This window comes from Podarcis raffonei, chromosome 16 (genome assembly GCF_027172205.1).
Source record: "Podarcis raffonei isolate rPodRaf1 chromosome 16, rPodRaf1.pri, whole genome shotgun sequence".
NCBI classification, from domain to species: Eukaryota; Metazoa; Chordata; class Lepidosauria; order Squamata; family Lacertidae; genus Podarcis; species Podarcis raffonei.
Genome location: NC_070617.1, coordinates 28,785,124 through 28,811,117, shown reverse-complemented (window position 1 = coordinate 28,811,117; position 25,994 = coordinate 28,785,124). Strand labels below are relative to the sequence as shown.

The 25,994-nt window shown below is 44.6% G+C and overlaps 1 protein-coding gene across 2 annotated transcripts; it reads left to right on the top strand.

Moving 5' to 3' along the window:
• Positions 1-248: 248 nt before the first annotated feature.
• Positions 249-24,729, top strand: LOC128403903 (somatomedin-B and thrombospondin type-1 domain-containing protein-like). 2 transcript variants are annotated; one of them, XM_053369057.1, is made up of 5 exons: positions 249-1,037; positions 11,592-11,777; positions 13,022-13,112; positions 21,224-21,382; positions 23,794-24,729. In XM_053369057.1, the coding sequence occupies exons 1-5, from the start codon at positions 806-808 to the stop codon at positions 23,897-23,899; spliced, it is 774 nt and encodes a 257-aa protein (XP_053225032.1). In that variant the 5' UTR covers positions 249-805; the 3' UTR covers positions 23,900-24,729. The 2 variants fall into 2 exon arrangements, with proteins under 2 accessions (XP_053225032.1, XP_053225033.1); XM_053369058.1 differs by having other exon boundaries at positions 254-1,037; positions 11,595-11,777.
• The last annotated feature ends 1,265 nt before the right edge of the window (positions 24,730-25,994 follow it).

Below are 25,994 nucleotides of genomic sequence, written 5' to 3'. Positions count from 1 at the left end.
ACGATAATAACGCAACAGCACCGTAACTTCCCTGCAAACAAATTGGAAAGAATGCTAATTAATTACCCAACGTCATCTAATCTCCCTGCAAAGAAGAAGAGTCAATAAGCAGGTTGTCTGGAATATGCATATATAAATCACCATGAGGGTCTTTTGCCTTTTTAAAAAAAGTATTTCCAGATTCTTACGAGAATCTGGCTTTAAGACCCAGGAGAAAGTTTTACACATGAACTGAAAGGAGGGGAATAACTTTTTTTGGAAGGGGGTGGTGGTAAATGTCCAGCCAATCCCCTTGTGTGCATTGGGAACAACACCCGTTCGATGTTGTTTCTTGTATAAAAGGCCATCACTAGTTCGAAGCCCAGTTGAGCTGTGACAGCTTTTGCTGCCAGCCGTCCATGAAAGGGGGGAAAGGCAAAGAGCCTTCTCTTCAAGCAGCAAAAATCTCTCCAGCGACCCAGATGCCAATGCTCAGTCACTGAGGACCGCTTGCCAACGCCGCCGGTCTCTTAAATAAGAGGCGTCTTTCCTTCCTCTCAAATGCCGTCGGCCGGGTAGATGAGAAGTTCGAGGCTTCCGCCCAGTCGCTTCCGTCGTGGGACATCATGCCATTTTAATCCTTTGCCTGGGGAGCCCATTCCCTCCGTGGAGGGCTTAGCTTCGGAGCAGGAGCGAGTGCGAAAGAGAGAGAAACCGGGTGAAACGCCTGGAGAGCTGTTGAAGGCCGTCCGGTGTGACTTGTGGTGACGAAAGGTCATCCACACTCGGCGATTCCTAGCAGCCGGTTTCGTAGGGGAGGCAAGCCATGAGGGAACCCGGAACCGGTGTGGGGTACCAGCTAGTCTTCTGCGTGTGGCTTCTGGTGCACGGCCTCGTTGAGGGTGGATGTGGCGACCGAGAGGCCCACAAATGCTGCCCTGGTCGGAATAATGAGTGCTCCGATTTTTCTCTGAGGAAAACACTGTGTTACTGTGACACGTACTGTGAGAAAACTGGGGATTGCTGCGAAGATTATCACTCCGTCTGCCAGATCTCGGGTGAGTTGGCACTTCTGGGTGAGAAGGGATGACTGCAGAGGGATGTCTCTTGGTGGCTGTGCAATGTGCCCTTCGACCTTCAGGAAGCTGTGGGTGCTTCTCGGGCAGAACAGATTCCAGAAGGGGGAATCTCCAACATGTCCCGGTGCTAGAGATGGGGGAGGCATTCAGTCCAGGGCACATTTTAATACGAAACGTCCAAATTCACACTCCCAAAACGCAGCCTGAAACAAATGACGGCAATCTGTCCGAATTTGCATTTCCTTGAATTTTGTAGTGCGGTTCTCCAACCAAACAACATATCCAGAAACATGTATGTTAGGAGAAAGTGTGGGTTAAACTGCGTATCTTAGCGAAAATAGATGTATAAAAATGCATTTCGTTGTGGGAACTAGTTTGTAAAAATGGGTTTATTGGGATGAATTCTCACAAAGTTGTGGGGGGACTGACTGGAAAAATGGGAAACGGAAAACAAAATTGACATATTCATCCACCCCTGCCTGGTTCCCGTGTAATCATGTGGTGTAGTGGTCACAGCATCAGGACTAGCACCTTGGGAGACCAGGGTTCGAATCCCCACTTGGCCATGAAGTTCACCTTGGAGGCCAGTCACTGCCTCTCAGCCTAACCTACCTTGCTGGGTTGTAGTATTAATGGAGGGGGCCTCATTTAATAAACAAACAAGCAAACAAATAATCTTTCTAAAGCTCTTCACAGCTGGGGGTCAAGGTATCTACTGGATCACTCACAGCTGGGAGCACTTAAGATAATTTTAGAATCTGAACTTAATGGCCTGTGGAGATGCCCGTGTACAGACAGTAACATGGATGACTTCATTTACTTCAAAACAAAGTCAGCCAACCCTATCACATTTGGGATTCTCTGCTGACCACAGACATCATCAACATCATCATCATCTTATTGTTGTTGTTATTTCTTACCTTCATCTGAGGATCACAGAGTGGTTTACATTATAAAAACACAAAAATACATATCATAGTAACAAACAAAAACAATACACCCCCTCCCCAAAATTAAAAGGCCATGGATTGTTTAATTTGCCAAAGACCTGAGAGAAGATAAAATCACCCTTGCTGGGACAAAACATGTTGGTTAAGGCCCTACCTACACGTAACACATTCAGAGCAATATCATACCATTTCAAACAGTTGTGGCTTCCCTCAAAGGATCCGGGGAGCTATAGTTTGTTAAGGGCTTTTCAGAGACTGCTATTCTCCTCACAGAACTACAATTCCCAAAGTTCCCTGGGGAGAGGGACTGATGGTTAAACTACTCTGGGAATTGCAGCTCTATGAGGGGAATAGAGGGTCTCCTAACTACACGCAGCGTTTTTTTGTTTCTTTTAAATTTTTTATTTTATTTTGACAAAGTAATAATCATAAATGATGATGATGATGATGTTCACCCCACCACTGAGACCATTCCATTGTAACTATCCAACCTCCCAAAATTTCAACCCTCTAGCGATGGTTTGACCCCTTTCCATTTTAACAGTACAAATTCTACAAACACCTTCCCTATCTCTTCAAAATCATTTCTCTTGTATATTCCACACCTCTTTATACCATTCTTCCATTTTATATTCTGCTTGCCCCTTCCACTTCCTAGCTACAATAATTCATGCAGATGTCAATAAATTTGCGAGCAAGTCAGCATTTTAAAGAAACTACAGTTCCCAAGATCCTTGGGGTTGGGGGGAAAGCCACGATTGTTTAAAGTGGTGTGAGCTAGCTTCAAATGTGTTACTGTGCACAGTAGACCCACTGAAATTAATGAACAGGGCTTAACTTAAGTCTATAAAGTCTTCTCTCTAAGTATATCTCGGTTGGATCCAGTGGTCCAAAGCTTTCAGCACAGAAGTGCGGAATAGATGCAATCTGTTTGTAGCAATCGACTCACCCTAAAACCCAAATCCTCTCCCTCCCATTTACCAGCCCCCTCCCCTGGCCAATCGGAAGCCTCCGGCCAAGCTTGTGAATGGTCCTGAATAGGTCTGGCATCTCTGTTCTCACACATGGCTTCCCACATTGATGCGGAGAGTCCAGGTTTACTGTCAACAGAAAGGCAGCGAGGACAGTTTTGAGCGCACACAGCCTTACGACATGCAGCAGGAAGAGGATCTGATTGTGTGTGTGTTTGTGTGTGTGTGCCTGGAGATGCCCTACAAAATTTGCATTGGCATCCTTTTAAAACGGGTTGAAGAGGGGTGGATTATTGGGTTCTTGTTTTTTGCTTTTGTTTTTGAAATATTTTTTAATTTGGTTTTACAAGTATAAAATCATAACAATACCACCATACACTTCCACATTTACAGATTCCTCCAAATCTCCGGACTTCCCACCTTCCCACCTCCCCTTTTTCTGGGGGTACATAGGGGTACGCATACCCCTAAACATTTTGTGAATTTAAGTTTGGCCTCATTGAGGGGCAGTATTTCAATATGACTAGCAAAATGAGAATACCCCTCAACATTTTTTTAGAAAAAAAGCACTGGTCCTATTATTGAGCCTTTTATTTTCCTATAATCTATATTTTATATCACTCCAATGTCTCCGTAGTTCTTGCTACATTACAAGCGTTATTGTAATTCTGCTAATGTTTTCATCTGCTTACAGTGGACTTCAAGATAAATTATAAATTTTTCCCATTCTTTGTTAAAATTCTGTTCTTCTTGTTTCCTGAGCTGTCCAGTCAACTTTGCCATTTTGGCATAGTGCAACAATTTGATTCACCATTCTTCTTTGGTAAGGACTTCTTTCCATCTTTGGAAGAGCCTAGGACTTGCCAATCAGAAGGTCGGTGGTTCGAATCCCCACGATGGGGTGAGCTCCCGTTGCTCGGCCCCTGCTCCTGCCAACCTAGCAGTTTGAAAGACGAAGTGCAAGTAGATAAATAGGTACCGCTCTGGCGGGAAGGTAAACAGCGTTTCTGTGCACTGCTCTGGTTCGCCAGAAGCGGCTTAGTCATGCTGACCACATGACCCGGAAGCTGTACTTTATTGGCTCCCTTGGCCAATAAAGCGATATGAGTGCCGCAACCCCAGAGTCGGTCACGACTGGACCTAATGGTCAGGGGTCCCTTTACCTTTACCTAGTAGGGATAATGATAATAATAGCAACCTGGACAACAATAACATAAAGCCTCAAGCACGACCCCCTCAGATATTTATGAGACCTTGGCTCCTGGGAGTTGGCTCCTATGGAAGTCTCTGCGCCGTCCCTGCCTTTCGGAGAGTGTCTGTTGCAAAGAAATTCGTCTGCTGTTGATGTTCACACAGCGCGGGTGGAATGAGGGATTTGGGGGAGGAGAGGGAACGGCCTCAGTAAGCCACCCCTGATCTCCAGGGAGATTAGTCCAGTCACAACTCAGCTTGATTACCGAGCAATGGTCTCTGCCAGGGAATAAAAGTCAGGAAGCTAGAAACCGCGCTAGCAGCACCCTGTTGGTTTAGAAACAGATTCACTCCCGAGAGCATGGACAAACTCAGAGTGAGAGCGACTGAGATGACCGCTGCTTCCCTTTCCTCATACCGATGACCCGAGGACCCCTGGCAAAGGACAGTTTGATGGGACTCCTGGTATGCTTCCCCCTAGCCAGCTAATAATAATAATAATAATAATAATAATAATAATAATAATAATAATAATAATAATATTTATACCCCAGCCACATTGAGCGGCTCCCAACAGAATATCAAAAACACGATAAAACATCAAACATTAAAAACATCTCTAAACAGGGCTGCTGGTGACCTAAAGGAAGCGTAGGGGCCAATGTTTTCATTTCCCACAATGCCTGGGGTTATAGCCACATGTTGGGGGGGCATTGTGGGTAGCAAAAGGGTGGTTGGCTCACAGACTCTGTCCCTGAGATGAATATTGAGAAAATGAGAGTAGCCACGTTCACAATATACTTTTAAGATTTACCGGTATTTATTAAAATTGTATGCCGCTCTTCATCCGAAGATCTTGGAGCCGCTCGCAGCATAAAAATACAAAATAAAAACAGGTGTCGTTGCTTCCCCCAGAGAATTCTGGGAGCCGTACTTTGCTACAGATGCTAGGAGTTGTTAGGAGAACCCCTCTTCCCCTTCTAGGACTACAATTCCCAAAATTCCCTGGGAAGAGGGATTGATTGTTAAGCCACTCTGAGTACTGTAGTTCTGTGAAGGGAATGGGTGTCTCCTAACAACTCCTGGGAACTATAGCTCACACAATGCTTTGGGGGAAGCCACATAATGCTTTTAATGTGGCCCAGAAATGAAAGATACACCCATCTCTAGAAAGGACACACTTTAAAAATAATAATAATAACCCCCTCAGGGAAAATAAGGAGGAAATGGAACAGGAAAGAAAGAACTCTGATTGGATAGAAGATTTGGGAAGTCTCAGGAGTGGGCAATAATTAGAAATGGATGGATCTTTCAATTTCAGTTTCTCATTCTTCCAATCTTAAATTCAGCATCGGTCTGTGAATGGTTGTGTGTTTTTTTAAAGTCCTCATAAGCATTCATCAACATTTTAGTGCGACTTGCTCTAATATTTACGTATCTGTATGGAGTTTTTCCTAAAGTGTTTATGAGCAATTTCCCATAATATCATGCATTTGTATGTAATTTTCACTGATATATGCATTTTTAGGCACATTTCCTCCTGAGCATATGTGTTTTATTTGGTTGGAGAACCGCACTGCAAAATTCAGAGAAGGGTGAATGTCAAAGGATAGCTGTGTTTCCGTCTGCATATTTGAAATGGAAGGAAAGAGCTGGAGTCAGAAATCATGTACCGTATTTTTCGCCCTATAGGACGCACTTTTCCCCCTCCAAAAATGAAGGGGAAATGTGTGTGCGTCCTATGGGGCGAATGCGCACCGACCCCTCTCGCTCTCCAGGCTTCCGGAAGCTATCCGCTAGCCCTGGGAGACCCAGCTCTCCCACGGCTAGCGGAGACCTTGCCGGCACCCAGAAGCTTGGGGCGTGCTGAGCTCTGCACGCCCCAAGCTTCGGGATTGGCGCAGTGCTCCGCTAGCCGTGGGAGAGCCGCGCGGCTCTCCCATGGCTAGCAGAGATCTTGCCGGCACCCAGAAGCTTGGGGCGCGCTGAGCTCCGCACGCCCCAAGCTTCGGGATTAGCACAGCGCTCCGCTAGCTGTGGGAGAGCCGAGTGCTCTCCCATGGCTAGCGGAGACCTTGCCGGCACCCAGAAGCCTGGGGCGTGCTGCGCTCCGCATGCCCCAAGCTTCGGGAATAGCGCAGCGCACCTGGGGGGGTAATAAAATTTTTTTCCTTTATTTCCCCCCAAAAAAACTAGGCGCATCCTATGGGCCGGTGCGTCCTATGGGGTGAAAAATACGGTAATACTGGGGGGGGGGGCATTGTTTTTGTTTGCTATTATGGTATGTAGGTATGTTTGTGTTTTTACATTGTAAACTGCCCTGTGATCTTCGGATGAAGGGTGGTAATAATAATAATAATAATAATAATAATAATAATAATAATAATAATAATTTGAGAAGTGTGAATTGGGTAAAAAGGTAAAGGGACCCCTGACCATTAGGTCCAGTCGTGACCGATTCTGGGGTTGTGGTGCTAATCTTGTTTTATTGGCCGAGGGAGCCGGCGTACAGCTTCCGGGTCATGTGGCCAGCATGACTAAGCCGCTTCTGGCAAACCAGAGCAGCGCACGGAAACGCCGTTTACCTTCCCGCTGGAGCGGCACCTTTTTATCTACTTGCACTTTGATGTGCTTTCAAACTGCTAGGTTTGCAGGAGCAGGGACTGAGCAACGGGAGTTCACCCAGTCGTGGGGATTCGAACCGCCGACCTTCTGATCGGCAAGTCCTAGGCTCTGTGGTTTAACCCACAGCACCACCCTTGAATTGGGTACTTTCTCATTAAATTACGAACAAAACTGATCAGTGTTCCAAGTGCATCCCTGTTTCCATCTGTGAACCATTGGAATCAGACTACGAAATGGTGTCCTCAGCTACTCCTCTAAACAAAATATTTTTGGAAGGCTTCCAAGCTGAGCTCCGCTGTTGATATGGTAAGGTGAGTATTGTTTAATCTCCTGGAAACTAGGAAGCCAGAAAAGACGTTTCTTGTTCTCAAGGCTTACTTCTTTTTTGCAAAGCGGGGTGGCGTTGTGTTTGGAACATAGGGTATTCCCCCACCCCAAATCATTCAGCCAAATGGAATCAGATGCAGAGAATGGGGCGTTGCAGATTGTTTCTCGGCAGATGAAAACCACGTGTGAAACTCTTGGGAGAAGTTGTGGGTCTCTCTCTGGCCAGAGCAAATAAGTGCTGATGGCAGATGAACCACACATGAATGAATGGCTGAACAGAGCTATGGGAGAAAAAGAGAGGGGCGGAATCGTCTGGAGGCTGGGAGGGAAAAAGAATGGGTACCCTTCGTGTTTCGAGGCTTCGCCATGGGAAAGTTTCTGTTGTTAACTAGGGATGGGAAAATCTGTCCATTTCAGTTTCTCTGTGGTTAGTTACTAATGCCATTAAGTTGAGGGCATCAAGAAGGATGAATTTAGTTCAGTTTCCAGTTCCTGAAAAGAGATACAAACCAAAATAATGCAGCCATCCTTTGGAATTTGCACTTCTCCAAATTTGGGGGTGCTGGTTCTCCAGTGTGTGTAAAAATGTTCAAGTATGGCATTTGAGCTTTGTTATACATCTTTAGGTGCCAGGCAAAAATGTTCCTTTTTAACCAGGCTTTTGATTGATCCGATTTACATCCTATGCCCTTTTAAAATGTGTTTTTTGGGGGGTGGAACAGCTATTGGGTTGTTGTTTTTATTTTTATTATGCATTTTGTGGTTTTGAGTACCACCTCTTTCCATATGAACCTACCCGGTCCCTGACATCATCTTCGGAGGGCCTCCTTTGTGTGCCTCCTCCTTGAGAGGTCCGGAGGGTGGCAACATGAGAACGGGGCCTTCTCTGCAGTGGCTCCCCGTCTGTGGAATGCTCTCCCCAGGGAAGTTCGCCTGGCACCTTCATTATACACCTTTAGCTGCCAGGCAAAAACCTTCCTTTTTAACCAGGCCTTTGGTTGACCTTATTTACATCCAACACCCTTTTAGAATGTGGCTTTTTTGGGGGGGGGTTATTGTTTTTGGTTTGATTTTATATGTTGTAGCCTTGTGTGTGAACCACCCTGAAAACACCCTCCCTGGTATATAAATTCAATAAATAAAATAAATACATGTGTGTGTGTGTGTGTGTGTGTGTGTGAGAGAGAGAGAGAGAGAGAGAAAATAGCATGCCAAAAATGCATTTCATTGAGGTAGAATTGCTTGGGTTAGGAGAAAATAGGACATAGGACACAGTGAGAACACAAGAAACTGTCTTAGTCAAATTATAGGTCCATCTAGTTCAGTACTGACTACACTGGCAGGGACTGTCTGGGATTTCAGGTTGGGTTCTTTCCCAAGCCCTACCTGGAAACCTTCTGCATTCAAAGGAGGTGCTGTACTAGTGAGTTACTGGGTTTTTTGCATTCTAAAGCTGCATTCAAATGATTGGATAGGTGTCCTCTAAGATGTTGACAACTTTTCGTGACAGCTTCTCAAACAAGAAATTCGCAAACTGTGGAGTAACGCAATTTAAGACGGAAGAACTGAGAAACCAAAACTGACAAATGCACACATCTCTGCTTTCGCCCTGCCCACCTCTCTCTAGTTTACTTAATTTATTTATTTATCATTTAAACCCCACAGTTCCTCTGAGGCTAGACTGAGAGACAGTGACTGGCTCAAAGTCACCCCGTGAACTTCATGGCTCAGTGAGGATTTGAACCCGTGTCTCCCAGGTCATATAGTAGGACATTCTCACCACTTCACCCCTGTCATCACGATCTAATCCTTTCCAGTGGTTCTCCTTCAAAGGCATTTTTCCCATCTACAAGCTCTTGTGTCTCAAACAAATCCTTATCTGATTCTGTACCCAACACTTCCCTTGGTGTGGAGTTTTCAAGTGATTAAAAAAGAAGAAATAAAAGTAGATCTCATTACATGGCCTTCAGGAAGGGACCGTTCTAGTGCCAGTGGCCTCAAAGGTTGACGAGGGGGCTGAGGGGAGCTTAATCCTCCTCAGCCCCTAAGAACCACGGCCTTGTATCCTTTGAACTGACCCAACATGGCAGTTTTTGACAATTAACTGGCCCCTCTCTGCTTAATTCAGGACAATGGGGGCCTCCGTGCGATGGATAGACAACCTATTCTCAGCGTGGCAAAGGAGAAGCAGATGTCAGCACATCTGGAATTTCTCACGAGTGAGGGATTAAGGACCGATGACGGAAGTAGCATAATTTGGGGATAGCGTTTTATGTTTAGATTGGGCTGCTTGGCGTGAAAACGGATAAAATATCAACTCAGATGGGGACATTCAGAGAAGAAGAGGGGAAGAAGGTGATTGATAACACACACAAACACGAATCGCCACCTCCCCAATAAACAAGGAACTTAATATATATGTAACAAAGTTGTAAGTTGCAGGCTGAGTGCCAGTTTTAGAAGTTCCCCCCAATCTGCACTCTACATTTAATAATAATAATAATAATAATAATAATAATAATAATAATAATAATAATTTTTATTTATACCCCGCCCTCCCTAGCCAAGGCCGGGCTCAGAGTGGCTGAGCATTTAAAGCAGTCATCCCACTTTCAACCCCAAAAGAGGACAATTTTAGCAAACTCGCACTACAGTGGTACCTCAGGTTAAGTACTTAATTTGTTCCGGAGGTCCGTACATAACCTGAAACTGTTCTTAACCTGAAGCACCACTTTAGCTCATGGGGCCTCCTGCTGCCGCCGCGCCACCGGAGCACGATTTCTGTTCTCATCCTGAAGCAAAGTTCTTAACCTGAAGCACTATTTCTGGGTTAGCGGAGTCTGTAACCTGAGGTACCACTGTACTAAAATTTTAAGGAGGCATCTCTCTCAGAGGCAGAAAGAGAGACGAGAGGGTGGTACAAAGCCAAGGAAATGAGAGAGGGACCAAGAAGTCACAACTTTCCCTGGTAAACCAGTCAAAAATACAAGCAAGGATGGGATCTTTTGCAAATATGTGTCTTGCATCTCTGAATCTCTCTCCATTCTTGTCCGCCTCTCGGATGACAGGGATCAAACACAGTCTGTCCTGGATTGTGAACTGCCCTGAAAGTCTCTTGCTTCGGGATGAGATCTCCGTTTTGCCCGATGGAGTGTTTTTTTGATAGGGAAAGGGGTGGAAGAGATGGTGAGCGTGTTGGGGGCTTGGTATGGGGGCTGGGCTGCCAACGGTACCCTCCCCTGTGGGGCGTGGGATTTCGGAGCAAGCAGGCTAGACAGCCATGGGATGAGGCCTCAAGAAGACAACTGGATGCAGTGAGTCAGAAGGAAGGGCAAGCTAACATGTTTTGCCAGTGGAGACAGGGGGCTTATTGCTCGACGGGGATACCCGGGTCTGTTTGGCCTTGCCAAAATCCTCAGGATTCCAAGCGCTGTCTCTTTGAGTGATGCCCATTCGAGTCAGACATGAGCCATGAGCTGAACAGGGGGTGGGAGGGAGAAAAGCTGGGGCTTTCCGTGGCCTCGTCGCAGTTAGAGATCCAGGAGAAATTCAACTTTGGTTGTATTATAATGCAAAGCTTCCCGATTCACGCTTCTTGAACCGGTATGCCTCTGTCCTTTGAACTACCCTCAGAAAGTCACACATGTCTGAATTTCACGTTGCCGCTTTTTAACTGAACGCAGTGTACAACAATGCATATGTAAAGCGGAAATGTCTGTGCTTATGTCCTTGACTGTACCATACCGAATAAACACAGTGGTACCTCGGAAGTCAAATGGAATCCGTTCCAGAAATCTGTTTGACCTCCAAAACGTTCAGAAATCAAGGCGTGGCTTCCGATTGGCTGCAGGAAGCTCCTGCAGCCAATTGGAAGCCGCGGAACCCACATCAGACATTTGGGTTCCAAAGAATGTTCGCAAACCGGAACAGTCACTTCTGGGTTTGGGGCGTTCAGGAGCCAAAACGTTTGACTCGCAAGGTGTTTGGGATCCAAGGTACGACTGTAAATAAAAACCATTGGGTATTAGAGAAAACCGTTTGCAAAAATGTGTTAGGATAAAGTTGCACTAAAACGCTTAAGTAAGGAAGCTTAAGTAAGTTTATTATCATTATTATTATTATTATTATTATTATTATTATTATTATTGCTGAGGACAGATAGAGAACTGAATAGAAGTCTAGAAAAATGAGGAACTGAGAAATGGAAATAGATTTGCCTGCCTCTAGTTACAGGTGAGAAAGGTTCTATGCCAACTTTGGTTACTCTACTGATCTGTTTCCCATCCTTCTCTCCCCCCCCCCCCTTCACATACTGTTCCTACCCTGATTCATTCCGCTCTTTATTAACATTTCTCCTATTCCCCCCCCTTCTTTCTTGGGGATCTCCCTTGGCTGCAACTGTCCTTGCCGTCTCTCTCTCCCCCTCCTAGGGTTTATTCTATCCCACCCGCTTCTTCCCTCACCTCTAGCAGCTGTTGACTGTGTGGTTGGCCCTTGGGGTCCCTGGAGCGAATGCAATGCTCTTTGTGGTACGGGCAGCAAAGACCGGACTCGCCAGGTCACCGTGCCGCCTCGAAATGGAGGAACCCCCTGCCCAGACCTAAAGCAGAGACGAGGGTGCCTTGGGGAGAACTCGGCCTGCGATGAAGCAAAAGGTACGATGCTGATAGCAGTGGCGAGATTACAATATAATGAAAACACATGTATATCTAACAGGTGCATATCTAAATGCAATTTAAACAATTGCATATACAGTGGTACCTCGGTTTTCGAATGTCTCCGAAGTTGAACGTTTCATTTTTCGAATGCTGAATACCTGGAAGTAAATGCTTCCGTTTTCGAATGCACCTCGGAAGTCGAATGGCTTCCACTGGGTGTTTCCCAATTAAATTTGCAGGCCACCCTTTGAGCCTTGGTTTTCGAACATTTTGGAAGTAGAACGGTCTTCCGGAACGGATTACGTTCAAAAACCGAGGTACCACTGTATAAAATAAATTTTATATATAGCGATTATTTACCTTTGGAACAAGCCATGGTTTCACAGTATGTGCAAACCCAGGGAACTGTGGTTTGTTCTAAGCAACATTTGTTAAAACTAGTCAAGAATGTTATGTACTGAAGTTTTCACCCTGGGCCAGCAGGGGGATACTGTAGATAGTTTTCACTCAGGTCCACATATGCAAATAAGGGATCGAAAGTGAAATTCAGTGATTGGATAGTTACAGAAAGTGGTTACTGCTGCATTGTAGTGGAGCTCTATATAAGCAGGCTGGCTGAACCCTTCAGTTCAGTTCAGTTCTGGCCTGTGAATAAACAAGAATAAACAAGAGCTGTTTGAAGAGTCGCTGTGTCGTCTGATATGTTCACCCACAACTTAAGTGTAGTCGTTTCATCTCCCCGGACTGTTAAGTTACTTTGGGTGAGAAATGCACTAATGACATTTGTGTCTACACTGCCCTGCTCTCCTTCCCCAAATTCATTTGCTGTGAACAATTCTTTGGAAGATTTACATAGCACTATGTTTTATAACATCCAAATGGTGCCATTAAGTCATGAATGGTGCATGCTTTGAGATTCAAAGATGGTTGTAATTAACAATTTCCAACAAATGGTTATAATTTGACCTGCTCAAATGTAAATGGATTTATTTTAAATAAAGTAAATGCTGATTAATTTGCAGGTTTTGAAGTACCGAAAGGCAGTTAAGTGCCTGTATGTAAATTTATGGTGCTCCTAATGAGAATAAGAAATAACTTTGCTCTAGCTATGCTGTCAACATTGTACCCCATCAATTAATTTTCAATTTGTTCTTTCCTCTTAAATTCTCTGTGCTAGCCTGACATGATGAGTGTCTTTAATCAGATCATGGCTCCTTTTATTTCCATGTCTCTTTTGACAGAGGTGGCTAAGATCCTGCCTGATTCTTTTAAAAGGGATTTTAAGGACCCCTGGAGAAGACCTCACATATTAACGAGGGAGAAGCTGCCAAGGTAGGATGTACCTGGATGTACATTTCCAAAATATAAGATAAAAAAATAAATAAAACCTACATACAGCAACAGTGTTTTGTGTTGTGTAGGCTCTTATGATTATTAAGTAATGGGCCCCGCCTGCTAGCCTGCTCCCTAAAATATCACTGGTTTGCTCATTTCTATATAGGGTGCATACATTCTGCATGGACTAGTTGCATGGCAACATGTGCAAATAGCTTTAGATATCTATCAGGTCCATAAATTACTATCTAGCATATAGTCAACACAAAAAACAGTGACAATTTGTTGTTGGCAAAGGACAGCTGGACATATAAAGGGCCCCATTACCTTCAGTAGCTTAGGGCCTCATCAAACCTAAATCTGGCCTTGATACCACCCTATACCCCAGGGTGGTTCACAGAAAAGATCACAATATATAAAATGAACAATAACCCAATAACACCCCCCCCCAAATAGTCACATTTTAAAAGGGCATAGGATGTCAATCAAATCAACCAAAGGCCTGGTTAAAAAGGAACATTTTTGCCTGGCGCCTAAAGGTGTATAATGAAGGCGCCAGGCGTACTTCCCTGGGGAAAGCATTCCGCAGACTGGGAGCCACTGCAGAGAAGGCCCCGTTCTCATGTTGCCACCCTCCGCACGTCTTGAGGAGGAGGCACACGAAGGAGGGCCTCAGAAGATGTTCCCAGGGCTGGGTAGATTCATATGGGAAGAGGCATGCCTTGAGGTATTGCGGTGCTGAGGCATTTAAGCTCTTACGTTCTTGTGAACGCCTCTCCTCCTTGAGATCTCCTGCGTGTCGCTCTCCTCCCCTTCTCTCCCTCCCCTTCCCCTCGTTCAGTGACCGGCTTTAGTAAATGCGAGGGTGGAATTTTAAGCAGGAACATTAGCAAGATATTATCTGGGAGAGGCCTTTCCAAGTAAAAGCAAGAAAGGAAGGAAAAGTGTGGGGTGGGTGGGTGGCGTATTCTTTGCCGTCTCCTGCGCATAACATGGAACATAGCCAGATCTTGTTTCTGCGGGGAGGGGTTGCCGGAGGACTTAGGGTAGCCTAGTTAACTAAGCAGCCAGCCCCAAAGTTCATTGTTTGGCTCCAGTTGGCATCATGTGCTAGGACACATGTTCAGCATAGCTGGCCGGCTTTGCTAGTGAGGTTGGGGGGGGGTCAGGGAGAGAAATAATTCCCTGCATGGCTTGAACCTCAAATAGAGGTCCTTTTAGTTCAGGATCAGCTCGCTGCAAAGAAAGAAGGAAGCCAGGAAAGCGGGCGGGGGTGGGAAGGCTGCGAGAAAGAAAGCATTTGACTCTTCCGGATCAAATCAAATTGTGCCCACCCCCAGTTAGGAATGGAGAAGGGATTCAAATCAGTTCATCTACCTAATCCACACTTTCTAAAAATGATAGATAAGCGGCCCATCGATATTATCATTTCTCTGAATTTTGCAAGGCGGTTCTCCAGCCTAATAAGGTGGACCAAAATGCACATACCTGGGTATATGTGAAAACAACATACAAAAGTCCATTGCGTCGAGGAAAATGGTCTTGCAAAAATGTGTGCATTTACGCATTTGTGTTGTAAACCGCTTTGAGATTCCCCCCCTTAAAAATATAAAGCGGTATAGAAATGTGAAATATACTCGGAGTCGAGAGTGGATTTCATGCTCTTTATTCAGCTCATAGTGGTGAGGAGGAATGGAAGTTCCCCCAGAATGTCTGCTTTATATACATTATTTACACAATGGGCCCCATGTGATTGGCTAATTCTGGGATTCTGCTGTAGGCCAATCTGGTTGCGGATTCACTTCCACCTGGAGCTGGATTGGGTGGCTCCTGTGGACCAATCAGACTGCTGCATTCTGGATCCTATTGTTCTAGGACCAATCAGACTGCTGCATTCTGGATCCTATTGTTCTAGGACCAATCAGACTGCTGCATTCTGGATCCTATTGTTCTAGGACCAATCAGACTGCTGCATTCTGGATCCTATTGTTTTTAGAACCAATCAGACTGCTGCATTCTGGATCCTATTGTTCTAGGACCAATCAGACTGCTGCATTCTGGATCCTATTGTTCTAGGACCAATCAGACTGCTGCCTTTTGGATCCTATTGTTCTAGGACCGATCAGACTGCTGCCTTTTGGATCCTATTCAACTCAGTACATAACAAAATGAAATTAAGAAGAAGAAGAAGGAAGTTTTGTTTTCCTTGAAGTTCCATTGTACGCTACAAGGCTTGCAAATCATTCTTTTGAAAGTAAAGCACCTTGTGTTTTCAGTTTTCCTCGATGCTTACGTTTGGAGAATACAGAGCAATTTATCCTTGCTGTTCCCCACATTCACCTTCTCTAGAATGGCCCTGGGAGCCAATCCTCAGCGGCTGACTCATCCCCTTTTACTCCTATTGGCTCCAATCAGAACAAAGCAGGAGAAGACCTCTTCTCGGTGGCTAAAAAGGACCTCTTCCATGCTGATTGGTTGGTTCTGGGATTCTAGTCTTTGACACCCACCCGGGACCACTGCACCTCTGATCCAGACAGATTGGTGGGGCAGTGCCCCATTTGTCCTAGTGAACCAATATTTCAGACCCTCAAAATGTCCCTATTTTTCCAGGGACAGTCCCAGATTTGCAGAAGCCATCCAGGTTTCTGATTTGATCCTGGAATGTCCCACTTTTCCTTAGGACGTCCCTGTTTTCATCGGAGAAATGCTGGAGGGTTATGGAGGTAGGCGACCCCTGAGCTAAGGAGATAAGTAACTATACAACCTTTAGAAGACATCTGAAGGCAGCCCTGTATATGGAAGGTTTTCTTTCAATGTTTAATATTTTATTATTATTTTTATATATGTTGGAAGCCGCCCAGAGTGGCTGGGGCAATCCACTCAGATGGTAGGGTATAAATTATAAAATTATAATCAGGCAGAGGGCCTTCTTGGTAGTGGCGCCCGCTCTGTGGAACGCCCTACCATCAGACGTCAAGGAAATACAGTCATACCTTGGGTTACAGATGCTTCAGGTTGTGTTTTTTTGGGTTACTGACCCGCCGAAACCCAGAAGTACCAGAACAGATTACTTCCGGGTTTCGGCAGTGGCGCATGCGCAGAAGCGCCAAATTGCAACTTGCGCGTGTGCAGATGTGCCACTGCGGGTTGCAAACGTGCATTGCATCCCGCACGTATCACGTTCACAACCCAAGTGTCCACTGTAAACAGCTACAGTGGTACCTCAGGTTAAGCACTTAATTCGTTCCGGAGGTCCGTTCTTAACCTGAAACTGTTCTTAACCTGAAGCACCACTTTAGCTAATGGGGCCTCCTGCTGCCACCGCGCCGCCAGAGCACGATTTCTGTTCTCATCCTGAAGCAAAGTTCTTAACCCGAGGTACTATTTCTGGATTAGCGGAGCCTGTAACCTGAAGCGTATGTAACCCGAGGTACCACTGTATCTGACTTTTAGAAGACATCTGAACGCAACCATGTTTAGGGAAGTTTTTAATGTTTGATATTTTATCGTGTTTTTAATATTCTGTTATGAGCCGCCCAGAGTAGCTGGGGAAACCCAGCCAGATGGGCAGTTTATAAATAATAAATTATCATTATCATTATTATTATTGAATAAAGGTAAAGGGACCCCTGACCATTAGGTCCAGTCATGGCCGACTCTGGGGTTGCGGCGCTCATCTCGCTTTATTGGCCGAGGGAGCCGGCGTACTGCTTCCGGGTCATGTGGCCAGCATGACTAAGTCACTTCTGGCGAACCAGAGCAGTACACGGAAATGCCGTTTACCTTCCTGCCTGAGCGGTACCTATTTACCGTATCTATTTGCACTTTGACGTGCTTTCAAACTGCTAGGTTGGCAGGAGCAGGGACCGAGCAACGGGAGCTCACCCCGTCACGGGGATTTGAACCGCCAACCTTCTGATCGGCAAGTCCTAGGCTCTGTGGTTTAACCCACAGCGCCACCCGCATCCCTTATTATTGAATAGGATGTCCCTATTTTTCATCAGAGAAATGTTGGAGAGTATAGTCTTTGCTGGCTCAATCACACAAGCAGCATCTAATCCTGGCCTGGAGGACTGAGGAGAGAGGCCCCTCTTTTGCATAGTTACTTGGGAGAGCTACACTTCTTCCCGGCTCTCTTTTCCTTGGAACAAAACCAGAGCAGAGAGAGAGAGAGGAAAGCAGCCAAGGCCAAGCAATTTCTGGACGATGTCGCCTTCCCCTCTGATGTTCCATCGATTGTCTCTGGCCGCCGGATTCTCGCACCAGAGTGTCGTGCCAGCCAGAGATTCTGGCCTAATTAGGGAGACGCAATCAAAGCCCGCGGCTCCAAGAGGGAGATGCTTTGGTGTTGCTGAGATACATCAGACGGGCTTTGCGATGTCTGTGCATTGCTCCTGGAGCTGTCGCGTGACATCTGGCAAAATAGGCCTCCCTCATACACAACGCTCTCAAGAAACAAAAAACTGTGGGTGCAAAAAATTGTGGAATATGCAGAAATGGCAAAACTTACTGGAAGAATAAGAAATCAAGATAACAATTTTTTTAAAAATAAAAGAATAGAAATGGTTTATTGAATATTTACAGATAAATTGTAAACAGATAAAAAAACATTGGATAAAAAACCCTGCAGTTTCATAAGAGTATATATATCTAAAGAAGATGAATAAATGAGCAAATTAACTTCATTTGGATATGCTGAAGATATTAAATATAAATTTAAGGAACTGTAGAAAGAAGAGGAAGGAAGGCAAGTTTTTCTTTTTCCATTTGTGTGTGCAGAACTAGTCACCTTTATTTTTGTTGTACATAAATATTTGGGTCAGATCCATCATTTCTCCTTGTTGCTCCTTTGAGTTAGGTTCTTCCAAAATGTGCTCTCCCAACAAAAACACACATGTACACAATCTGCTCCTTTGCAGATTGACACACCTTTGAAATGTTAAAATGATTGTAAAATTAGTGAAATGTATAAACTTGAAAAGTATATATATATATGAATGAAACAAAAAACTGAACAATCACAGTAAACAGATAAACCCACCAGCAGCAAACTTTACAAAAGACCTGAACGATTTTAAATGCCAGCAATTATTATTTTTTTAAAGGACTTCTTCTGGGGTGTTATTCAACTAAATAATTGTGCCAGGGCAAGGATTAGTGTTAGTGTAATAGGACTCCCACCCAGGTGTCCTGTGCCATCTCCAAAGCTGTGCCAGAAGGCTGAGTGGGAAACCCAGCCCAAATTCAGGGGGAGGAGAGTGTGAAAATACTCCATTGTGTAAGGAGAAATCCTTGTGCTGTTGGAACAGCGTACTTATCATTATAGTGAATACAATCCTTAGTGCTGATATAATCATGGCATGGAGCCATGCCAGACACTCTTGAGAGGGCATTTCACAACAGGGGCCACCACCAAAAAGGCCCTGTCTCCCATTAGCCACCCAACACATCTCATTTGGTGTTGGTGGGCACAGAAATTTACTTAATAAATTCGCAGCCCAATCCGATGGAGATATGTGTGTATCTATCCCCGTGCAGGGAAGGCGGAGGTGAAGTTGGCTGTGTGCCCTACCTCACAGAGAACAGTTCTCTATCTGAAAGCATTCTATGTTTGAAGGGCTCTCCAGGTCTGTTTCCACTATACAGTGGTACCTCTGGTTGCGAATGGGATCCGTTCCGGAGGCCTGTTTGCAACCTGAAAAGAACGCAACCTGCGTCTGTGCATGCGCGGGTCGCGAGTCACTGCTTTTACACATGCACGTGACGTCGTTTTGCGCGTCTGCGCATGCACGAGTGGCGAAACCCGGAAGTAACCCTTTCCGGTACTTCTGGGTCGCCATGGGATGCAACCTGAAAACGCGCAACCTGAAGCAAATGTAACATGAGGTATGACTGTACTTTTAAAGCCCTCTGATACTACTTTAAACAGCCATGGCCTCCCCAAAAGAATTATGGGAGCTGTAGTTTGTTAAGAGATATTTTTTAGGAGGACCCTGTTCCCTTCACAGAGCTTTTTTCTGGACTGGAGCACCACAGAACAGGATGGTCTGTTTTGCCTCCGGGAATGCTGTTTGGGAGCCAGGAATAAACAGGAAGTCGCAGAAGCAAATAAGAAGCTTTGGATTATGAATCCCAAGAGAAATACCTAAGTAGCATTCCTTGGTCATCCCTGCAGGGTACCCCTGCTTGATCAGCCACCATATTATAAACAGAGAAAAAGAACAAACATATCTGACCAATCCTGTCTCCTTTATGCTAGCACTGATCTTTGGTGTGTAAATTGTGTATTCATCTTTCTCCTAACCAGCAAGATGAGGATGAAGTTTGGATTCTTCTGCATCTGTTGGTGGAATCACTTAGTAACAGAACTTTCCTTCCTTCCTTCCTTCCTTCCTTCCTTCCTTCCTTCCTTCCTTCCTTCCTTCCTTCCTTCCTTCTATATGTGTCAGGGACTGTGTTGAGGAGGAATGGTGGGAGCCTCCCCCTCCCCCTGTTCCTGCGCCTGAATCTTCCCAGGAGCAGGAGGACAGTATAGATTTGGAACAGTGGTTTGCAGAGGGGCACAATTCAGAAGGCAGAAGCTGGGAAATACTGGATGGGGAACAGCTAGGAGAAGAAACAGTGGAAGAGAGAGAGTTAACAGATTCACAGTCTCTGGACAGCATTCACCCCCCTTCTCCAAAGTCTCGGAGAGCTCAGAAAGTGGCAGAATAGAAAGCACAGAGGGTAGAAACTCAGATTACAAGACGTAGAAGTTAACAGGGACGGAAGGGGGGTGTAATCCTTAATTGGGAGCACCGCCATTTCTAGGTGATGTGTTCTTTGTTCTCTTGCTGTGATTATGAAAGTTTCTAACTGGTAAGAAGACTCCTTTTCCTTTGTTCTGCTTATCTACTGCCACGGGGGCAAAAAGCCGATTTCCTGAAGGCTGACAATATGTTTCTATCATGTCACCTCTTGCTCACATTTTCTTTAAACTAAAAAGCCCAAATGCTGCCACCTTGCCTCCTAGCGGAGTTGCTCTGTTATGTGGTCCCATCAGTAGCATCCTTCCGAATCCGTGGTACCTAGGCTGCTAGCCATCTTCCCCCCTCCAACAAGGCTTGACAGAGCCAGGGCAGAGAGCGTTGTCCTCGCTTGGGTGTGGCTTCGTGATCAACTCCACATCATCATGACAGTGTCGTCGTGAAGCCAGATTGGAGTGAGGGCAACGTGCCCTGCCCTCACTCTGGAGTCTTCTGCTTAGAAGACCCAATAGCTGTGACAGCCAATTATTATTATTATTATTATTATTATTATTATTATTATTATTATTATTTTATTTGTACCCCGCCCATCTGGCTGGGTTTCCCCAGCCACTCCGGGCGGCTTCCAACAAAGATTAAAAATACATTAAAATGTCACACATTAAAAACTTCCCTGAACAGGGCTGCCTTCAGATGTCTTCTGAATGTCAGGTAGTTGTTTATCGCTTTGACATCTGATGGGAGGGTGTTCCACAGGGCAGGCGCCACTACCAAGAAGGCCCTCTGCCTGGTTCCCTGTAGCTTTGCTTCTCGCAATGAGGGAACCGCCAGAAGGCCCTCGGCGCTGGACCTCAGCGTCCAGGCAGAACGATGGGGGTGGAGACGCTCCTTCAGGTATACCAGTATAATGACCAACTTAGGTATAATGGCAACTTAGGGCTCTTCGATACTTGTCCCATGATTTCTCAGCACGGGGCTCAAAGGTTTTTCTTTTCCCAGGGAAAACCCACAGTTGGCCGCAGAATTAGAACAAACATCCACTGGGTATTGCGCAGATTCACATCTGTTTCGATTCAGTGGTAAACAGAGTGTTTTCCCGGGGGGAAACTTCTTGGACCCGTACCTAGAAGAAATCACAGGATGAATGCAAGTGTGCATGAGCTCTTAAGCGGATTGTTCTCTTAACGGGAACTGTATTGCATCTCTCCCCCCAATCCTGTTGTTGGTGGCATCCGTCTGTCTCGAGAGACGATGACCTCCATTTGTGTATGTCTGGGGTGCGGAGGGCAGGAATGGTTTGAAGGCCATTTAACAAAGCATGGAGACCTAACCCTTTCCTTGCTCCCTCTCTGTGCTTTCCAGTTACTGCATCTACTTCCGCCTGACGCAGGTGAGCCCTGCCTGCCGCCTGCATTTCTGGAGCAGGCAGCTGGCGAGAGAGCGTCGTGTCTGTGTGGAATGCCAAGGGAATGCCGTGGGCAGCAAGAAGCGGTGCCAAGGGGACGGTCTGCAGGGAGCCAGGTGTGTGGTTGCAGACTCCTTCAATAAACAAACCCCTGTGATCTTGGAGACAGCTTTACTTGGTCCAGAGCAACAGCGGCCGTTGGCGGAACCCACAAAAGTGGACTCTGCAGGCCTATAAATCACACAGGCATAAATACAGAGGCTTTCTCTTGCCTTAGTTTTACACATGCATAGAAATTAAGTCATGTTCTCAGAGGCAAAGCATGTCTGCATTGTCAGAGCTGGATACCTGATCCAGCAAGAACAATGTGCCGACTCTCTGCCAGGCTAGCATATATATATAGTTGTTGTTGTTGTTTAGTCGCTTAGTCGTGTCCGACTCTTCGTGACCCCCTGGACCAGAGCATGCCAGGCACTCCTGTCTTCCACTGCCTCCCACAGTTTGGTCAGACTCATACTGGTAGCTTCGAGAACACTGTCCAACCATCTCGTCCTCTGTCGTCCCCTTCTCCTTGTGCCCTCCATCTTTCCCAACATCAGGGTCTTTTCCAGGGAGTCTTCTCTTCTCATGAGGTGGCCAAAGTATTGGAGCCTCAGCTTCAGGATCTTTCCTTCCAGTGAGCACTCAGGGCTGATTTCCTTCAGAATGAAGAGGTTTGATCTTCTTGTAGTCCATGGGACTCTCAAGAGTCTCCTCCAGCACCATAATTCAAAGGCATCAATTCTTCGGTGATCAGCCTTCTTTATGGTCCAGCTCTCACTTCCATACATCACTACTGGGAAAACCATAGCTTTAACTATATGGACACACACACACGCACACATTTTTTAAATTAAATTTTATAATTTACATTTCAAAATATTCATTTAAACAACCTTAAACCAGTGACTTCCCTTCTTCTCTTTCCGTGGTTCATTTTGCATACCAAACATCCCTGCATATTTTACATAAACTAAAACATTCAGTAAACCATTGTTACATCCATCAAAACTTATTTACGCTGTTGAATTTATCTTCAGGCTACCAACGTTTTTAAATGAACACAATTTTCACCCATATATTCAGTAAACATTTTCCAGTCTTCTTTAAACGTATATTCTTCTTGTTCACTTATTCTATAAGTTAAATCTGAAAGTTGAGTGTATTCCATCAGTTTAAGTTGCCATTCTTCTTTGGTCGGGACCTCGCTCGTTTTCCATTTTGGGGCTAACAAAACACAGGCTGCAGTAGTAGTATACATAACCTTTTTTGACACCTGGAAATTTCAGTCTGAATTATCCCCAACAGAAAGGACTCTGTTGTTGTTTTTTCAGGAAAATACCTTTAAACCTTCCCCCCCCCAATTCATTATATATTATTTCCCAATATTCTTTTACCCTTTTACAAGTCCACCACATGTGATTAAACATACCCTCAACCTCGTTACATCTAAAGCACTTTTCTGATTCGGACTTATACATTTTAGCAAGTCTACTTGGAGTTAAATATCATCTGTAAATCATTTTCTGGTAGTTCTCCTTCAATGAATAACATGCTGTGAACTTCAGATCGCTCTTCCAAGGTTCCCCCCAGAGATTCAAATCTATATTATGTCCTGTATTGCCCAGTGTGTCATAGAAGCTTTAACAAGTTCGTCTTTTGTTTCCTAATCTAACAACAGATTGCACATTTAGATAACTATTATCCTGCACAAATATATAATTTGTGCTGTAGCTCTCTGAGGGGAATTTAGCCCGATTTAACAACCCTGTGGTGACTTTTATATATATATATATACATATGGCATGATTTTATTTCTTATACAAGTATTGAGGCACACGGTCACTCAGTGCTATCAGTATATGCTAATATCTGGCTCATTTAAGACTATATTTAAGTCTATCTTTATTCTCAACAATGGAACTCACAGGTGGAGAAATATTTTTATTTTCATAAATATTTATTATTTGTACAGTAAAGGGAATTTTGGGGTAAAAAGGGGGGAAACGCTATAAATAAGTCAGAAATTATATCATTATAACAAAAGAAAAACCCCTATGGAAAATAAAAAAACCCCTATGGAATAAAAAAACCCCTATGGAAAATCGCTTAGAAATATATCTTTGTTCTCCTGCGCCATCTGCTGTTGCATGTTTATAACGCATTCAAATCACTGGTTGTTGTTGTTTTTTACTAATGTAGCTGAGTCCTTTGTGTGAGTTACTGCTTTATTACCCTTTGAAGCTGTGCTGCATCTTTGAACTTCTGTCCTTCCAAGCCATGAAACATTATGATTTGATTTACAGTAGAACCTCTACTTACAACCGCCTCTACTTGGGCGTGATCCAAGTCGTGACCACGGCAAACCCGGAAGTAAATACCGGGTTTGCCGCGATTCACGCACAGGCAGAAGTGGCTTCTCCTTTTTAAAGGAAGGAACTGGAAACTGTACCTCGTCAACTCCATCCTATTTTCTGTCTTTCTCTAGAACATTCTGGACTGCGGCGTCCATCGCTGGCTGCCAGGGATCTTGGGTACAGGAGTCTCTACAGGAGAAATGTGTGTGCCCTCAACTCTCCTTTATCTTCATATGACGTCCTGTCGAGCTGAGTGGCAATCTTAAGAAAGAGAGGAAAGACTGAATGTCAGCCGCAGCTGTTTTGGGTTGTTTTCTTTTGGTAAAGAAGAGAGCTGAAGGAGTCAAGCTACATTTTGCCAATCATTATGCACTCATTGTTTCCACTTGTTTTATAATGGACACCTGACTGTGTATCGTTTCCAAGCACAAGAACGTCTGATTCAATCTCTCTTTGTTAAAAAAAAGACAAAAAGAACTGCATATATATATATACATTATATACCTCTGAAAAAGGTATACTACCTCCACCATTGCCGCTAAAATGGAAGATGGCATATTTTGTCTGCTTTCCACAACGACTCCTGACTTTATTTAAGACAGGGAACCTTTCCACACACACCCCAGCCCAAGAAACATATTCCCTTCTGGGCAATGTTCCAGGGGTCAAATCTCCAGTATGGGTGGAGCCAGAGTCAAAAGCGGGCAGAGCAAGCAATGTCAATTTTATATTCGCGCATTGTGGGAATGTTGTGGATACTAGGAGAGGATGTCTTGATTTAACAGTACCCTTCCTAACTCATGCTTGTGAGTCAGCAGCAGAGTGCATTATACCTGTTATTAGGTTTAAAAATGCTGCTTTAAAAACCCGGACGTTTTGTCAAATTTTATAAAAATCCACCTGGACAGAAATTTTAAGCCTGACGAAGAGGATGTGTTCGGGGAAAACCTGTTACCAAACCCCCATACACCATCCTTATCGGTATTTTTATTCCCCGCCTCCTGCCGTTTGTATCTCGAATCTTGCTCACTATTTTATATGGCAATAATACTTCATTGGAAAATCCCCCCAAAAGGCCTCCAGTTTTCCATTAAAAGTTCATCATTTTTATCTCTTAGTTTTACAGTCCAGGGGATGTAGTTGTACTTAACAAGACCCATCAGAATTAACCGGACTTAAAGGGGTATGGCTGCAAATCACTAGCAGCACACCCCATACATACTCTTGAAAAATACACCCCCATCGAGTTCAATAAGGCTTACTTTCAGGTAAGGGATGTCCGAGAATTCAGACAGCAACAAAAACAGAGATTACCAGTGTTTGCCTCATATTTGCATTGTGTTTCCTCGGCACTGAAACGAATGGAGCGGTATCACGTAACAGCAATGTAATTTTACGTAATTAACTTCGCAAATTATGCGAGGCGTGTAATTTTGCCACAGCGGACAGTGAGACAAATAACATCATTTTTTGGCAGAAATTGAACTGCAGCAAAATGAGCGCTGGGTGTGGTGAAAATGGTGCCTTCTCACACCCCCTGCTCCCCAGTCACTGGGCATGGGGTTGAAGCTAAAATTATTTATGGAATAAGGGCTAGAATCAATGATGAAGTTTTTCACCTAGCCTGTGGCGGTACTTGAATTTGCAAACACATTGAAAGAATGAAACATTGCCAAAGATGGCTATTTGGGGCACATTCCATTTTTGCATTGCTTCAGAAACTTGCAAATCCCATTTGACCAGTGACTATCTTGGGACAAAATAATGAATATATGCAATCCTTGGGCAAATGGTAGATTCACCATAATACCTCCAAGTGGGAAAAGAGTCTTTATAAATTCCAGCATACCCTGCTGGATATTACCATTAAAGCCCTGAATAACTTGGACCTGGGATGATTAAAGGGCTGTTTTCTTCTACACATATACGTCTGGTGTCCCTTTAAAATATATATTTTAAAGTTAAACTAAATTCAAACTTCTAACCGAGTCCCCCGCTGCCCTGCAAAGCAGAAACTACTTGCAGAAACAGGGGCAAAACAAGGGAGGCAGAAATTTATCAAATATAGGAGCCACTAGCAAAGAAAAGCACAAGTCTCTATCTCATGAGCAAAGCCTAATTTCCCTTCCCAAGGAGTCCAGGGCTTTTCCTTTGGTGTCAACTAAAAAGACGAGGGCGATCTTGCAAATTAATTTGACACCTCCAAAGTCAGCTCGGCATATCTGAATAGCTGCAGCCATATCGGCAACGGGGAACAATGGAGTTGTGCTTTGCAGGCAAATCCCTGATGGCTGTGTGCAAAAGTTTGGCATGCTGTCTGCACATTCCCTCC

Coding starts and splice junctions, on each gene's coding strand:
- LOC128403903 (XM_053369057.1), top strand. CDS start 806: ATGAGGGAACCCGGAACCGGTGTGGGGTACCAGCTAGTCTTCTGCGTG. Junction 11,778..13,021: donor GGCCTGCGATGAAGCAAAAG/GTACGATGCTGA, acceptor CTCTTTTGACAG/AGGTGGCTAAGATCCTGCCT. Junction 13,113..21,223: donor ACGAGGGAGAAGCTGCCAAG/GTAGGATGTACC, acceptor TGTGCTTTCCAG/TTACTGCATCTACTTCCGCC.